General features: G+C 33.9%; 2 protein-coding genes across 2 annotated transcripts; both read right to left on the reverse strand.

Annotated features, from left to right (window-relative positions):
* LOC18781835 (zinc transporter 5) lies at positions 2,228 to 6,013 on the reverse strand. The gene is made up of 4 exons (XM_020560724.1): positions 5,988 to 6,013; positions 2,901 to 3,301; positions 2,645 to 2,856; positions 2,228 to 2,533 (listed from the first exon to the last, which is right to left on the reverse strand). The coding sequence occupies exons 1-4, from the start codon at positions 6,011 to 6,013 to the stop codon at positions 2,228 to 2,230; spliced, it is 945 nt and encodes a 314-aa protein (XP_020416313.1).
* On the reverse strand, positions 15,707 to 17,216 carry LOC18783494 (ethylene-responsive transcription factor WIN1). The gene is made up of 2 exons (XM_007216691.2): positions 16,860 to 17,216; positions 15,707 to 16,348 (listed from the first exon to the last, which is right to left on the reverse strand). The coding sequence occupies exons 1-2, from the start codon at positions 16,937 to 16,939 to the stop codon at positions 15,862 to 15,864; spliced, it is 567 nt and encodes a 188-aa protein (XP_007216753.1). The 5' UTR covers positions 16,940 to 17,216; the 3' UTR covers positions 15,707 to 15,861.

Here is a 17,939-nt window from a genome sequence, read left to right on the forward strand (position 1 = left end):
CCACGTGACCACGTGACCACTTGACTTTGAAAAGTCAACAATTTCAACTATCACAAGAGAGGTGATAGGAAATTAAATGAAGGCAAGTCTTACAGGAAGACTTCTCCAGTTTTTACAGTCAAAGAAGAAGATCAAAACCCTTTTCTATATACGAAGAAAATTCTGCACCAGAACAGGCATAATTTCCAAGGAATAAGCAGACTATATTTTCTAAAGAGATAAGTAGGGAGTAGGAAGTTGCTCATCTAAAAAAGCAAACTGACCATCATGGCAGATTGTGTTCTTTCTCTTTACAAGAAACAAACAGGGAACAAAGAAGAGTTAGTTTTTCTTTTAGAAAAAGCAAGGAAAAGACCTCCATGAAAGCAGATTGTTGATAGCCTTTCTCTGCCGGAACAGATAACTTCCCTTTTTCTTTGCATTTTAAATAAAAGATCTTGCTTTTGGAAAATTTGCCGCCCATTATTAAAATATTAGAAAGCCCCACTCCAGCATTTTCTATAAATATTAGAGGAGGTGAACAGATCAAAAGACAGCCAAAAAATCAATCAAAAAATAAAAACTCAAAATGATCACTTGATCTCAAAAGCCTTCAAAACACTGAAGCAACTAAGTCCAGCCATTTCTGGCACTTCTAGACTGAAGAGGTTCCAATTTTGCCCGTTCAAAAAGCCTTCCAGGGCTTGAAATAGATTAAAGTTCTGCCAAACTCGAACATTGGTATTGATTCACAGCTGAAACTTGATAGTTGAAGGTGTTGATAGTTCAGTCCAGTACAGACATACGCAATCCAGTCCGGATCAGGAGCATTTATCCAGGCAGAAATTGAAGTCCAAAAGCTCTTTTCGTCTTTTTAGAGTTGGTCTTCCCCTTTTGAGCTTTGTAAAAGGCAGTTCTGCCTAAAACAGTTCACTTTCTTATCATTTATTCTGACAAAAACTATCAGTTTGTATTGTGAAAAATTATGAGGTCCTCACCAGTCTGAGGCAAGAAAAGAACTTACTTGGAAGATATTCCTCACCCAAATTCACACTCACCCAAATTCACAATCGCTTGTTTAGAAATCAGTAACTTGGGGCGCAAGTTATCTATTTTTAAGAAGTCTGCTAGAGTTTTTATTGCTAGCAGTGACACGCTTGCACACAAAAGAAAGTTGACATGTTGACCAGTCAATGGTTTTTAGGACAATAGGAAACTTTACCTTACCATCACATGAACAAATATAAAACGAGTGAACACTCCCTACATTGATCTTTATGTGTTGTTGTTCCCTTTCTTTCAAACCCCATAATCCCACAGCCATCTCAAATCCAATTTTGTGTAAAATCAGTTTGTTTATAAAAAAAATAAAAAAACTCCAGATAGGTGGGTGGTTGGAAAAGAGCAGAGGGAGGATGGTGGAGACGTTGTTGTCAAAGTGAGAGGGAGGAGAGGAGAGATAAAGTGAGAGAAGGTAGACAATTGAGAAATTGAATCTCACTATCGGTTGTTATTTTTCATACTGATAAAAGAGACCCCATTGTAACTTATTTTTCTTTTTTAATATCAACCATCCGTTTTGATCCATCGGTCAAAATTATTTCTCACACCAAACCTGGTTGGCCCAATAAGAAAATATTGGAAACTACCTTCAGCACAACATTTTCCAACTAGCATAATTTATATATATAAAAGAATTCGCGGACCATGATGGAGGAATCCACTGGATTAATGGTTATTCACAGTTGTTGGACTCATCTCTTCAACAAGTTTAGTAATGAGAATAACGGCCCTATTGTTCCATAGGAGATTCACTATTATACTCAATATAGGAGTTTAAATTATTTAAAAAAAAATTGTATGAAATGGACTTTAGAAACACACCCAAAACTCATTTACAACATAACAAAAAGACTTTTAAGTTCTTTTAAATTACAAAATTACCATTGATTTCTTAAAACAAATTCAACCCCAGAACCTCATAAAAAAGTCCAAAACATTTAATAGGGCATTAAAGTAATTTAATAATTAAAATTAAATTCAATAGAGTCAGTTGTCATTTTTTGGGTTTGTTTATAGAATTAAATAGTATATGATTTATTTATAATTTTAGTGCTAAAAATAAGTATATGACTAAATATCTCTTTTTCCAATAGAAAGAAGAACCTACTATTAGCTTTTCGAGAAATATCCATTATATAAGGCAAAAAAAGAAAATACATATTTCTCGGCCATATGGAGACTATGCCTAAGACCATATGGCTAATAATGATATGCACCCTGCCCCAAGAAGAACTGATAAATTGGCCCCAGCCAGAAGCCTTATATTGCTCTGCAGCTTTGAGTTCATAAGCTCGGCCACAAGCATATCGACCAGCGACATGTAAATTAAAATACCCGCTGAAGCCGCGTTTAAAACGCCTTCAACCACAAGGGCTGTCGGGCTGTTTTCTGTATAGATGTTCGATATTCCAATCCCGATCGCAACTCCAATAGGAGTTGTGAGGGAGAAGAACAGTGCCATGACTGCAGTTGCTCGAGACTTGAAATTCGCCTACAAAAAATAAGAACATGAAAAAAATCCCGTCAATTAACGTCATCCAGAGTTTAATTGAACTATAGGAATCAATTAAGATGCATAATTAATGGCTGGTAAAGCAGTTACCTGAGCTATACATCCACCAAGGCCTATGCCTTCAAAAAATTGATAAAAGGCTAACGCAGCAACTAAGGGCCTTATGGTGTCTGGACTTCCAGAAACACCCAAGGAGATTCCTATGATGATGGAGTGGACGACAGTACCCAACTCCAAAACCTGCAACAAAGTACAAACAAAAGAATTAGTATTCAAAACATTAATTAAAACAAAATAAAGCGAACGGAGTGGGCCATATTAGTAATTATTAAACATTAATTAACATTAATCACCCTGTTACTAATCAAAGTTCCAATGGCAGCAACCGTCGCCACAAACCCAGTGAAGGGAAACATCCTCCACGGGTTCTCCTTCAGGCATGGAGACGTCAAGCTTTCGAAGGCATCGGGAAGGACATGAATGAAGCCGGTGGCCAATATGACACCGGCTGCAAACACCTTGATTATTGAAAACAGGCTGCTGCCCGGATTTAGACAAGGTATGGCCTTCCCAAGAATGGGAATGCCAACACCCATTGCGCCAGCAAACAGTACGAATGCAATGGCTGCGACTTTTAATTTTAGGGCCTGGGGTTTGTGCCCCTGCCCAGCTTCAGTAGCCTCAGCCTCACCGGAGCAGTCGGCGAAAACCACCACGGGAATTATTAAAAGGCATAAGGACGCGAAGATAATTGGTTTGTTCATTGTCAAAAAGTCGGTGAAGATCTAATAGAATTATGAGAGCGAGGGAAGAGATGATCTGAAAGAAGTATTAGTTTGAAATTCAACTTTCAAAGTAGGAGTGAGGGAAGAGTTGAAGGGGTGGTAGTAGTAACACCTTATATAGGGAGATGATATTCATGAAAAATATCATGACAAGTTCGTGAGGGATTCTGTTTCAACCCAAAATAAGGCACGCTTGCACATCAAAGAAATTCCTTCCTTCCTAACTGGATACTAATATACTATTGTCTACGACAGAGTCGTGGGGATCAAACGCAGAAGTAATGCTGCGAATTTTTATCTGAATTCTAGCAGTGTTATAATACGTGTGGGGCATTTCGCATTATAGTGGGAATATCTAAGTCTCTGTATTGCCTCTTCTTGTGCTATATTAGCTCTGTATTGCTCATCTAACCTGAAGCTACCATGAAATTGTACAATGGGCCAATTCCATTGCAAGTCTCAAGTCTAACAAGCTTGTCCATTAAGAATCCAATCGGCAAACAATTGGTGCAAAATCAAGTCCGCAAATTATAGATTAATGGGCTCAAATCTAAAATACCCATTAATTCCCAAATTATTAAATTAAAGTCTAAGTGGTACAAAACCATTCAAATTAAATTAATCTTTTTTTAACTACGTCGGTTTGATTCTGTTAAGGATACATACACAATCTAGCATCCTACTTGATGCAACTACAATCAAATCTGAATCGTTGCTTACCTCGACCAAATTCCCACAAATCAAATCAAATCCATACCAACCATTTTGGAAATACATCATAACAGCACTAGAGATCCACAAATTGAGTGATGAAAATGAGATACGGTCCTGAATGGTTGAGCAGATTAACAAAGTGAGTCAAAGTCTTGTTGACTCTTTAATCTACCAAGCGTTGATGTGTTAATTATTATTTTTTTTTTCTGGTATCTAATTTGATAGAGATACAAGAATATGCTAAAGTTGTCGTAGCATGATGATCCTGCAATTGATTGTACTATAAGCTCCCTTGGTTATCCCATGACTATTCCCTTGTCTACCTAATACAAGAAAAAATATGTATGTAATAAAAAAATAAAATAAAAAGAATAAATATGTATGTTGCAGTCTTCTCCCATTGAAAGTTGGTTGTGGGAAAATATTATAGATTAATTAGGAGCAGCACAAACTAGATGGAGAGGAAATTTTAAGTTTAGTGCATCTCATCTGTGAAGTCGAATCAAAACTTATTCTTCTGTTAATGGTAATTATTATTAACTTTTAGTTTTATTGTACCTTTAAGATTACACACATTCATGAAGAGTTTGAAGGCGAAGTGTTGTCATTGAAGTAAACATATGATAATGTGGTACAAGAAAAGCATAAATTCCACAATTAGGTTTCAGATCTGGTTCAATTCTCTCTTTTAATATAATTATGTGCCGATATTTGTCTTTTTCTTTCTAAATTTCCATTACTTAGTATGCAAATACATCAATAGTTTGAAACTTAATGTATATTAGGTTGGTGGTATGGTATCATTGGTCCCTTAGATTTGTGTGATGAGAATGAGAATCGATGTCGTTGTCATTACACTGGTGAGAAAGTAATTTCAGTTTTTGACATTCTCCTGAATTTTCTTTATTTCATTTTGATTACTGAAATACTACAAGAAAATAGCCCTTAACACTGCTTAATTGACGTTTAAAACAACCTTAGCATAGTGTGGAATACATATGGGATATTGTAAATATTTGATTCTCTTAAGGTTTGTATTTAACCTTTTAGGCATCTTTGAACTATCTGGTATTCCAATTTCATTTCAAAGATGACGTGCAATGAATCAATCTTTGTCAAACTTGGAAACTTCTGTGCTAGTATCATTTGTAGGTGACATAATTTAATGAATTTTTTTTTTTTCATGTGTATAACATGAAAATCAAAGACTTCCAGTCATCCTGCGTATCAATATTTGGCATTCTCTATTAAAAGATCTGACTAATTATAATAATGTCTTCCTATTGAATCCATGAACCCTCTATAGTGCCTCTGTAGTCCCTCTATAGAGGGGCTTTGCCCAACACATACATAACACATGGGCTCGTTTGGTACGTCGGACTGTACTAACTAATTTCCGTCGGATAGTATTAATCTGTTCCGGAGAGTACTGACTATTTATCCATAATATTATAAGGCGTTTGGTGCTGTTCCGGATAAATAATCTGACTAAGTTATACTGTGTTTGGTGATGTTTCGGATAACATCAGATCAAACTATTTATAAATAAAAAAATAAAAAAAAATCTTTGATAATTTTAATGGAAATTGAGATTCAACACAAAATTTTTTTTTGGTAAGATTCATATGACAAGATTTGTTTTTCAATTATTTTTGCCAAGATTTTTTTTCATATAACCCATTATCATAATTGTAGTATCTCATAAAAATTCCAACATACTCGCATACGTTAATAAAAACAATACCAAATAATGTATAATTCAAAGTGATCACATATTAAGGTGATAAGAGCAAAAGAGAAAGTTGTTCATAAACCAAACTACATCAAAGAGTGAATCATAGCTCCCTCACCCCAAGTAAGAGAAGAACAAATGCTTTTCTCATAGCACCATCCAATGTCAGGAATGTTTTTTCATCACTTGCTTTCTCCAAAATTAGCCGTAGTGCCTTAATTTGGTCATTAATAGACAAGTCCACCTTTGCCTTTTCTAATAGCAATTGACAAAGAAAAAAAAATGGTTCCTAGAATTCAGGTTCATACAATTTTAATTTTGTAATTTTGCTCTCCTAGTCGTCAGGTATGTATGTATTCAACTAAACTACCAACACTAGCACATTTATTTGTTTTTGGACGAAAACTGGCAATACTCTATTTAATACCAACAATCTAAATATTCCCACAACGTCGAATCACTATATCATATACGAAGAAAATATTCGATTAAAAAAAATGTCAAAAAAGAAAAATTCATAACCTAATTTCCACAAAAAATTTGAAATATATAAAGCATATTGGAGAGAATATGAAAAAGAGAGAGAGTGAGATATGGATACCTGAAGAAGAGTGAAGGAAATAACCTGTGGAGAAGATAGCAGAGAAGAACCCTAAGGAGAAGAAGATGAAAAGAGCGTCTGATTTTTTTTCGTAAAACGTGTGTTCTTTTTTCCTAGCAATATAATTAAGCGTGTATTATCTAAACCGGGGTGTGTGGGTTGTATTAGTTAGTCAGATAAGGAGAGTATTAAAAGCCCAATCTGTATAAATTAGTCGGGTAATTAAATAATACAAGTTGAAACCAAACACCTAACATAGACTATTTAATCCTATTCAGAGTCTAATACAGTGTACCAAACGAGCCCACATAGTTTACACTGTGTTAGGGACGCGTGTTGTCCATCTACAACGCCATGTGTTCTTTTTCTAGCCTTTTTTTGTTGTTTATCTAAAAAATTTAATAAAAAATTATACAAAAATCAGAAAAATATACCGAAAAACACTACACACTCCTTACAAACCCTTTAATTTTACGGGTCTAAAATTATGATTCCACATATTTGAGTTCAGAATAATAATTGGATCAAAGAAGCAAGAATGTTATGTTATTGAAAAAATAACTAGTTTTTTTTTGTTTGTTTAAAATCTAATTTGCGTATTTTGTTGTCACTTTTAATTTTTATAAATAAAAATAAGATTTTTGAAGCTTTAAAGTGAAGAGAATGTCACAAGGAATTACTATGAATGTTTAAAATTAATTGACAGAAAAATTCATATTAAATTAAAAGATTAACATGTGTCAGCTGCTGACAAATGTGCACACTGTATCACTGACACGTGATGTCCTACGACGGCGCCATGTGACCAATTTTTTGTTGTTGTATATCTTAAAACATTCACAAAAATTAATTTTAAAAAATCAGAAAAATACACTAAAAATTGATAAAAATTCCTTAGGACAACATCTTTGACTACGAAGTGCTAAAATCAAAATGACTTAGGTAAATTGAAAATTAACATTTGGAGGAAAGTGAATGTTCTTCAACTTACTCTCACATAATTGAGTTTGAAATTTTTTTGATTTATTTTATAATTCAAAATTATATTTCAAAGCTTAAAAGATGATGAAAATGTCACCAGGAGTTCGTAGGATTTTTCGGTTAACTTTTTTTGAGTTTTTATGAAGTTATTATGAATGTTTAAACATTGAAAATAAGAATAAATTGAAGAAAATGATACGTGGCAATGGTTTAGTGGTGCACCGTCAGTGCTTCCAACAAGTGTCACTCTCCGGTAGCTCCACATGTTTTTTACATCTTCTTTTTCCTTTTTGTTGTTGTTGTTGTTTATCTTCAAAAATTCACAAATAATTGATTTTAAAAAATCATAAAAATACAACGAAAATGGAACATTCCTTACCATATCATCTTCAACTACGAAGCGTCAAAATACGAATCTTTCTTAGTGTCAAGGGACCGAACGACCATTTGGGCGCTAAGTGGATGAGCTTTATCCATGCCAAATCGCTTCAATACTTTTTCAGTATAATTTGATTGATGAATCAAAATCCCACTAGAACTATGCTCAATCTGCAAACCGAAACAATACTTTGTCCAAGGTCTTTCATCTTGAGTTTGTGTTTGAGGCATTGGCGAAGTTAGAATTTCATGTGTCTGGGGGCCTCTCACAAAATATAAATAATAAAAACTTCGAACTCACAAGACATCAAACCAATAGAGAATCACATATATATAAATTTATAAAATAAAATTAAAATTTCACCAACACAAGTTCACAATTGCATTAAAGGGATTAACAATTACATATTACACAAGAAAAATTATAAGGGATAGACAATTGCATACTTGGAGTTGAATAGCAATTTACCAAATATCTCCTAAGCCTTTTCCCTTTGGTAATCTACACATAAATTGAAAGAAACATTAAAATCAATAGAAATTAAATAAATAAAAAACTTGATAATATAATTAGAATTTATGAAGAAAAAAAACTCACAAGCAACTGGCTGGTCTGTTCGTGTTTCTGACCCAAGAAAAGAGAAAAAGGCTTAAATTTATTGATTTATACAAGAAGACAATATAATGATAATAGTAATAATAATAATTCTAATCCTTTTAGGAATGAGTAGTGTATGATTTTAGGATATTTGGCTGGTCAATAGGGCCCTCGTTGAAATCTACTTTGGCTGCTGGACCATGCCACTATGGCTTAACTTCTTCGGCTGAAATCTTCTTTGGCCCATATGGCTTCTAAATATGTAGCCAGACTCCTACATACTAGTACTATTTTTTTAAATAAAATTTCAATGGGGGCCAGTGACTGTACTAGTCCCTATGTGCATTTGCCTCTGGTTTGACATAATCGACAGTCTTTTAGAGCTCTTCAGGAGTTCCGACTATATTCATGTCATTGACATATACTACCATTATCGTAAACCCATACTTTGATTTCTTAATAAACACACATGGGCAAATAGAATCATTTGTGTATCATTCCTCAAGTAAATACTTACTAAGGCGATTGTACCACATTCGTCTGTATTGCTTTAGCCCATACAATGATCGTCTCAACTTAATTGAGAACATGCCTCGTGATTTATTGGTCGCTACTTCAGGCAACTTAAGTCCTTCTAGGACTTTCATGTATATATTTGTATCCAGTTCTCCATACAGATATGTGGTAAGGATATCCATAAGTAATTTTTCCATTATATAATAAATATATAATGAAAAAATTATTGATAAATAAATATATATTACTATTGGGAGGGCGGTAGAACCGACACTTTCCCATTATATAAGTTATCACATTGTGAGCAATATAACTACGCCACTATTCAAGATATAATAAGATGGGTTTTAAAATCATACCACCATTTTTATTAAAATAATATATGTTACAACGTGATGGGCAATGAAACTACACCACCATAAAATAATAGGATGAGAGATAAAACCGTGTCATTCCAAAACAAACACGAATGAAACAATAAAAATTGTGAGCATACAAAAAAGAAAGTTTGCATGTTGTCGTAATAGTAAAGTGAGAGTAGACATATGACAGAGAAATAACCACATAGTGTTTAGCTGGAAAAATTTAGAGGTAAAGGAGAGAGACTATCTTGCTGATAATGTGTTATAAAATAAACAGAGTATGAAAGTGCCACTGAGTATTGGGGTGGAATGGTATTTACTCTTGTGGTATACACTGATAGAACTTTCTCCCTCAGATAAAATTCTTCTAACTCTTAGATCTTTCACTCTCTTTTCTCTCTTTTTCTATTTTCTCTTTGGATCAGTGTATCTTTTTCTTCAGGTAAGGATCCCTTTTATAGAGAAAGTTACAAGAGCAAAGCAGTTAATACTTTACGGAAGAATTGGAGGCGAAAACATTTCACCCACCAAAACACTATTTCACTTACATCAATCTACCATTGCACATACAAAAAGTCTTGCTACATCTACACACACGTTTCACAATACTTTATCTCTTTTATTTTTATTTTTTTCAGCCGACACCGTCCCGTTCTTTTTATTTTTTCTCCTCCTCCTTTCTTTCTACCTCTTCTCTCTTTTCTCTTTTCTTCCTTCCCAGGCCTGTTCCTTGATTTTTTTTTTCTTCCTTCCTCTTATGGTAGGGTCGATCGACTGGGTGGTGGTGCGATTAGCAGGTGGGTGGTCTGTTATGGTGATTGTGGTTCGATTGGCTGATAGTGGTTGTTAGGTCAAGAAAGGGAGAGAGAAGAAAAGGGCGAGCGAGGGGGAGAGAAGATTTTTATTTTTTGTTCTGATAAGGAGAGAAGATTGAGAGAGAGATTGACAACAGTGAGCAGCGGGAGCTGTTCTTTTTCAACCTCCCTTGTTTTGAGCATTTCCCGTGAGAATGAAAACATATTTTTTCTATTCTCTACAAGTACATGTGAACTTGTTTTCATTTTATGAAAACATTCTCAGTGTTTTTGGCCTGCCGAACGGGTTCTTGCCGTGTTTTTGTTCTATGAAAATGAAAACAACCCTTTAAAACTTAACCGAACAAGATTTTGTATACCAAATAAAAAGTGCCCTATAACGTATTCACTAAATGATATGGGAGTACAAATTTCAGTATATTACTTATTAAAAAGAAGAATGAGGTCCACCTTACGTTACGTGATGAATAAACAGTTCATGTTTTAGATCAATTGCCGTAGAGGTATGATAGATTCATAATAACAAAACGGAAAAGAAAAAAACACACATATCAATTCATAAGGTTTAGTATGTCAAAAATTCCCCAAAAAATATCGAGCTCCTTAAGATATCAACTATCTAAATTAGAGATATTTAGTGATATACCCATTTCTAGCACTAATATTATAAATAAACCCTACACAATTGAATTTCTATAAACAAACCCAAAAAAAATTCAAAAGATGATAGCTGGCCTTATTGAATTTAATATTGATTATTAAATTACTTTGATGCCCTATTGAGTGTTTTGGGTATTTTTATGAGATTTTGGGGTTGGGCTTGTTTTAAGAAATTGATGGTAGTTTTGTAATTTATAAGAAGTTAAAAGCTTTTTTGTTATGTTGTAAATGGGCTTTAGGTGTGTTCTAAAGTCTATTTCATATAGGGTATTTTTATAATTTGGGCCCCCATATTGGGTATAATAGTGAATTCCCCTCTAAATTACTTGCATTATAGGATGTGATATTAAGAGCAGCATTCCAATTACAAAAACAAATAATCCAACAAAAACAAAAGGACGTTGAATTCTAGTGTAAAAATATGAACACAAATGATGGCATTATGGGCCTAACCTACTGATAGCTTGCCTTCCTGGAATGGGCTTTGTCAGTATCTTAAATATAATTACAACTGGACCACGCCCTGAGCACATTATTTTTGCCTAAACTGAGTAGGAATAAGTTTATAATAATAGAAAGCTAAGTATGGCCTGATTTCTTGAACGACAATTGTGTAGATTATAAGTATGGCCTAAATATATTATATAATTAAATTTTAGAGACAAAATAACCAGAAAGTTCTATATATCATAAAGAACAATTATGGAATTTTCAAGGCATTTGGTTCCAGAAAGAAATTTATGGAAAATCATTCTCCTATCTTTCTCAGATAGGACCATGCTGCAAGACTCTTTTTCCCGTATTTGATCATGCTGAGAAAATAACCATAGAATGTCACTTTATTCTCTTTACATTACAGCCCTAAATTAGCAATATGTAATTATAAAAACTTAAAATATAACTAATGTTTGCATCGATTTCCAATAGGAATTGAAAATGGAACCCGAGCTCGATGGAGGTTTCATTTTCTCCCTAAGTAGTCAGTCTCGTAAGTCAAGATAAATTTTTCCAAATATGAACTTACCAAACATGAAAAACAATAACAATAATAATTGATTTTGCATTCTCAAACCCCTTTTCCTATTAACCAACACCTCTAGGTTAATGACATTTCATAAAAGTCATCACGTACTCCTCTAGGTGCATTTTCTCCTTATTTTGTTATCTAGGAGGATTGGATGATTTTTTTTTTTTGGAGTGCCAATAATAGCTTTCTTATTGAAAACCCAAAGGTTTTTTTTTTAATCAATAATTATTCGTATGTAGCCACCCTAGAACTCCATCAATGACTTTAGATAATGTAGCATCTAAAATGCACCCTAAAAACCTTGTACGTTAAGCCTCTTGTCCAACATCATTGTTCCTGTAGAATGATTTGAGTGAACACTAGCCAATGTCATAATAAACGAGAAATTATTGTATAGAAAGCCCACACAACCGTCATGATAGGCTTCAGAATAATGTGGGACTATGATTATAACTGCAAGTGCAACAATGAAGGATCTTGCAAATAAGTGAAAAAATTGCATGCTCCAAGTGCCCACCAAAATTGCCTCATGCTATGCTTGCTTTCTTCATGCTTATAATTTAACGCCTACTCTTTGTTTAGGTTGCTATTTGCTACAATGGTTTCATAGGTCCTTGAGATTTTGTATTGAGAGTATATTCATGTACTGACTTCTTCTATTCTTCTCTAAGCAAGAACTCTCTCTGTGGATTTGGATCCACTGAGCTACTATGCTTTAGGTCTTTTGCCATTTCTAGCTAGTTGTTCATCTAAAAAATTAAATAAAAAGTTGGAAGTTAGCCCTTTCAAAAACGGAATTAATTGATCCACTATGAACTCTGGCTTTTTCCCGCTTTTTATATATAATTCCCCTTGTTAGAGCATTTTCAACGGGAGAGGCTAGTCCGGGCAAGAGGCCTACTAGGCTCCCAATCCCGTTTCCAACGCCCAATTCTTGCAAGGGAAAGTGCTGGGCTCCACCAGCCTGGGCTACTGCCGAGGCAAGATGACTTAATGCTGACGTCATTGTGACGTCAGCAACCAATTTAAATAACCAAAAAATTGAAGAAAAAAAAAGGAAAAAATTTTCAGAATTTTTTATTTATAAATACCTAGTCATATTCTTCACTACCCACACCAAAACTCTATACAAATTCCTCTCATCTCCTCATGTCTCATGTGAATAGTGGTTGCCCTTAGGTTGCCATGGCAATGGGTGGAAAACCAACAAAACAATTGCTAGGGTAGACAATATTCATGTGAATAATAACAGCTCTTGCCTCCCTTTGCCTTTTACCATGGCAAATGGGTGGAAATGCTCTTAAATACAAATTAAGCATACATGGGCTTAGCTAAGTTGACTAGAGTGGGTGTGCTCTTCATTCTACACTCGAGTTTAAATTCCCTTTCTCATAATTTAAATTAGATTAAAATAGAATATCTTTTGTATAAAAAAAAAGGGCAAACTAAACCCTAACAAAGCCCACTTCTTACTCAAAATCTAATGCCTTCCACTCTCTGATGCTAAGCAACATTCAAGTGGCAGTACTTACAAACTGTAGATGAAAGGTCGATGAACAACCAGCTGGCGATTGGTTTGGCTGTTCCTGGCTTAATGAATTGGTTTTTAAATTTCGTGGTCCTCTTAAAGATGCAAATGGGTTAAGCCCTTTCATGGTCCTAAAACCTAATGGACCTCCACCACATGGGTTTTGATACTCCAAAAACCAGCAAATTCCATTGAAATGCTGAAAGCTTCAAAGACACGTATCCTTGAAGAGTGCCAACAAGATTGGAGCTTCATTAATTACTTTAATTTGATATGAGAAAATATACGTGCAACACTCACATCATTATCCCTTAGGAATGTGACAATGCACAATAGAATTATAGCTCAAATGGTTAAAAATAATTATTTATATATCTAAAAAATAATAAATTTTCACACCTAATTTGTGATCTCGCACTTTTTTTTATTAATCCTTTTAAATATATTTACACGTCTAATTTTAGAGTGCAAGATATAAGAGTATGAAACATTTTATATATTAAAATAAACGATTTAAAGAACTTGACAAGAGATATTATATTTAGTGCAATTTGGTCTCATAATTTTATAACCCTCCATTTTCAACATCACCCTTCAATGATTATTCCTGTTAAAAATATACAACATTCGAAATTATATACCAATTTGATTATTATGATGATTATATCTAAATTTTATGTGATAAATATATTCATTAGATCCTATTTTCCCAACAATATGATATACTTTGTCAATGTAACACGTTTGTTCTTCGATGTTCACATAAAAAATCAACTTGCTCATACACTATATAATAAAGGAACTTGTAGTTTTAATAGTTCAAATGTACCTCTACACTGGATGTTTTATGTTCAATTCTCTATTATTCAAATATCGTCAGTATTTAAAAAAAAAAAGAACATAATGGGTCCCATTTCTAATACTAGAATAGCCATTTACAATTCTTTCTAAGCTTTACCTGGACACATGACATTGAGGATACATTTCATATATTGCTCTAATTTTAACTGCAGCATATCTAAATAAGGGCCATTCTTCCTCATGCACTTCATTTAATTTATAAACGTGCTTGACAAGATCGATTCATAAAAAACAAAAACAAAAAAACAAAAGAAAGATCGATTCATAAAACTTCGAAAAAATAAAGATCTTCTTCTTCCCTCCCCTTCCTTCTACCCCTCTCTGCCTGGCGACCATTGTATTGCAATTTGCAATGGCACACCATGTGGGCCATGGCTATCAACCCAAAGCATTATTAGTTGATTAATGAGAATATTCATTATTATAGAGAAATGTTATTTTGAGTTTTAATAGAATTAGCCGTACTCCTTTCACATCTTGTGGAAAATACACATGACAGCCGAAAAGAAAATCCATCCTCTTATTATCCCAAAAAACCCACCTCTAATTCGTGCCCTACGAAATAGGTAAATTTATTTTTGATGCAATTTGTTTCTTTCTTTTTTTGTAGCATGAAAAGTCTACACACTAGTGCTCATCTGATACAAGACTTTATGGTAAGTAAGCTAGACTGTTGTAAATCACATGCATCATATAACTCCTTTTTTTTTTTTGGTTTGGTGAACAAAAGTTTAGAGAGGAATTGGCTATTCTTACCACTAACGCCAAGGCAGACTCACAATCTTGAACCGGAAGGACTTATGCGTGGCACCTAACTGCCAACTGCCACTTGCCACCTGCAACCTGCCACCGATATGAATTTATATAAAAAACCTACCACATGCATCATATAACTCATTTTAATTATCATCAAATTTATGCTAATAAAGTTAAGATTCGATTCCTTTCCATTGTATAAAAAAAGAAAAGAAAAATGTTATCTTTCGTTTCATCAAAAGATAAGACTGTTAAGAAGGAAAATTATAGCTCAAACTATCACTATGTAGTTGATGTTGCTCTAAATTAAACACGTGCCAAGCATTAATAATATTATTTCCACATTAACCACAAGAAGTTTTAGCATATGCTTCAAGCATTTATCACCTTTCCATGTATGTTGGAGCTTTTTAATAAATAAATAAATAAAATCACATGTTAATTTGTGGATTGCAATTCATTTGTGACCTCACAAAGATCTATACGCACAACAGAACAAATACATATTTGCTGATCAGTGATCACAGAGATGGAGAACTCAAAACCAAGTCAATCAATATCAATTTTTATTTATCATACATCATTACATCCTCTTTGCAAACCCTAATTTTAATAAATATTGCGACTGCATAAAACACTAATTTTATATCTCTCATTTTTTCTTCTTCTTATTTCTAACACCAACCAAATAGTTTCTAAAGTGATACTCTATATATATATATATATGGAGGGTCTTGCAAAAGAAAAACTTAGTTGCAACGGGGATATCACTGTTTTATCATCTTCGATCAATAATATTATGTCACGTAAAAGTATTATCACATGTGTCATGGCGTTATTGACGAAAGAAACAAATCCTAACTTCAAACCAAATAAATACCAACGCATCAATTGACAAGACTAAGCACATGGAAATTCCTAATACACTTTGGTGATCAACCTCCATGTGATGTTGATTGGACTATACCATATTACACCAAAGTACCAATTTTATCAATTTCTGTTCAGAAGTTCCTCTATCATCTGCAATGCAACCCTTTCCTCGTCATTCATACTATCATCCCCACCATCCTGCCCTGCTGCCATTTCCTCTGTGTCCAAAGCAGAGGTGCTAGTTTCTGGCTGGGGTGGTTGCAAACTCTTCTGGCCCAGCTCAACCATCATCAGCCAGTTCGAATCAGAGTGCGGCCCCGCACCCTTTTGCCAGACTCCAATGTGAGAATTCTCAGTATCAAGCCTCAGGCAAGTGAGGGAAGGAGATGGGGACTTGCAGCACTTGCGAAGTTTGGCACTGAGGATTGCTGAAAGTGCTGAGGAAGAAGATGATGAAGAGTTGTTGTTATGATCATTGGACACTTCATTTGTGAGGACTGGAAAGTTTGTTTTGGCATTTCGACCACTCATCAAAATAGCTGCCTCATCATAAGCTCTTGCTGCCTCTTCAGCTGTCTCAAATGTCCCAAGCCATACCCTTCTTTTCCTGCATTAGCATAAATTTAAAATTTTAAAAAGAAAATAAAAGAAAATTTAATTAATGATACTAACTAAGGATCAAATCAATGAATTGACACTTCTTTCACATTTCCTAATTAGGCCCTTAATTAGAACACCTACTCGTGTGTGTTTGTGTGGAGATATAGTTTGCCCCATAATAATTAACTAACAAACTTTGTCACGCATACTAAATCTATAAACTAAATTGGTACTTATGTCTTTTCCTATAACCAAAACCCAAAATTAAGACCATACACTAAACAAGTAATTAAGGCACCACCACCATGCTATAATGGGACTCTTTTTTTACAATTGAAGAACACATAGAATCAAGAACTAGAAAAATATATGTAAAGTATATATATATATATATATATATATATGTAATTGTGCTCTTAAAGAATGGAAGTATACGGTGAATAGTTTGTTGAGAAAACAGCAATGGAATTAATGGAGGGGGGTTGGTAGGAAAAGAGAAGAAGAGAAGCAGAGAATACAGTAATGGATGACGAATCTCAGAAACCCAGGAGCCCCAGTGGCGTTGCCTGACCCCTCTAAACTTCCTTGATTGTACCATTTTTGTCAGAGAGAGAGAGAGATAGAGAGAAACAGAGGGAGGAGGGAGTGAGGGAGGGAGGGAGAGAGAGCAGTTTATGGAAGCAGTGTCATAAAAAATGTGGGAGTTGTGCTTTCAATATGAAATAATAAGCTCGTCATCGGGACAGTTAGACAGTAACATCTGCTTTTAATTCTTCTTTTTCTGTTTCTTTTTCTTTTTCTCTAAACAAGCTAGTTGATTCTAGCTTTTGTTTTGTGAGGCCGAATTGAAAAGAGTAAGTACAATCCCAACCGAAACAAAGTCAAACCAAATTTGGCTTCTTCCACTGGCTTTGTTTCAGTACTAATATTGACACTATACTATAAGAATGAGATTTGGGGATTATTTAGCATTGTTTTTTAAAGGGTCAAAAACCTTTCTTTAACAACCAAGAGCATTTTTTAACATTGATTGGTAAAAGAGATTCTTAGATTTAGGTCCAAAATGATTAGTTGTCATTGGATTTAGCTCCCGCGTTTTTTGTTTTAGACGTAGGCCCTTTGATTTTTATTACTTTTTTTTGTTGTGTCGATTTTACCTTTTGAGGTAAATAAGGAAAACACATTGAAATCTAAATTTAATGCATTATTTTCCTTATAATTGAATTTCTGAATTTAAATTTTGAATTCTTTCCTTTATAATATTTACCTAATATATGAATAAAATATAATTTAATCAATGAAAATAAGGCAAGCACTCACATGAAATTATGTACCTAACATACAGGTAAATAATGTTATTATTAGCAATGAAAAAAACTTAGTGATAAATCGTGTTACCTATAAGTCAGGAACATAAATTAGAAGACTACCTATAAGTTATGAACATAAAATAAAAGATTACCTATAAGTCAGATACAAAATAGACAAATAAAATTGCATGTTACCTGTAAAAAAAGGTACATAAAATACTATTATACATTGTCGAAAATATGAAGGAAAAAAAAACACATATATACCTATGCAATAGGCAATAAGAC

Source organism: Prunus persica, chromosome G3, assembly GCF_000346465.2.
Source record: "Prunus persica cultivar Lovell chromosome G3, Prunus_persica_NCBIv2, whole genome shotgun sequence".
Taxonomy (NCBI): Eukaryota; Viridiplantae; Streptophyta; class Magnoliopsida; order Rosales; family Rosaceae; genus Prunus; species Prunus persica.

Excerpts from the sequence above, each read along its gene's own strand:
- LOC18783494 (XM_007216691.2), bottom strand. The coding sequence starts at position 16,939 with ATGGTACAATCAAGGAAGTTTAGAGGGGTCAGGCAACGCCACTGGGGC. Across the intron at positions 16,349-16,859 it reads GAGATTCGTCATCCATTACT|GAAAAGAAGGGTATGGCTTG; the intron begins GTATTCTCTGCT and ends ATGCTAATGCAG.
- LOC18781835 (XM_020560724.1), bottom strand. The coding sequence starts at position 6,013 with ATGACCAAATTAAGGCACTACGGCTA. Across the intron at positions 3,302-5,987 it reads AAATTAAGGCACTACGGCTA|CTTCGCGTCCTTATGCCTTT; the intron begins ATTTTGGAGAAA and ends CAAACCAATTAT. Across the intron at positions 2,857-2,900 it reads GATTAGTAACAGGGTGATTA|CGCTTTATTTTGTTTTAATT; the intron begins ATGTTAATTAAT and ends GCCCACTCCGTT.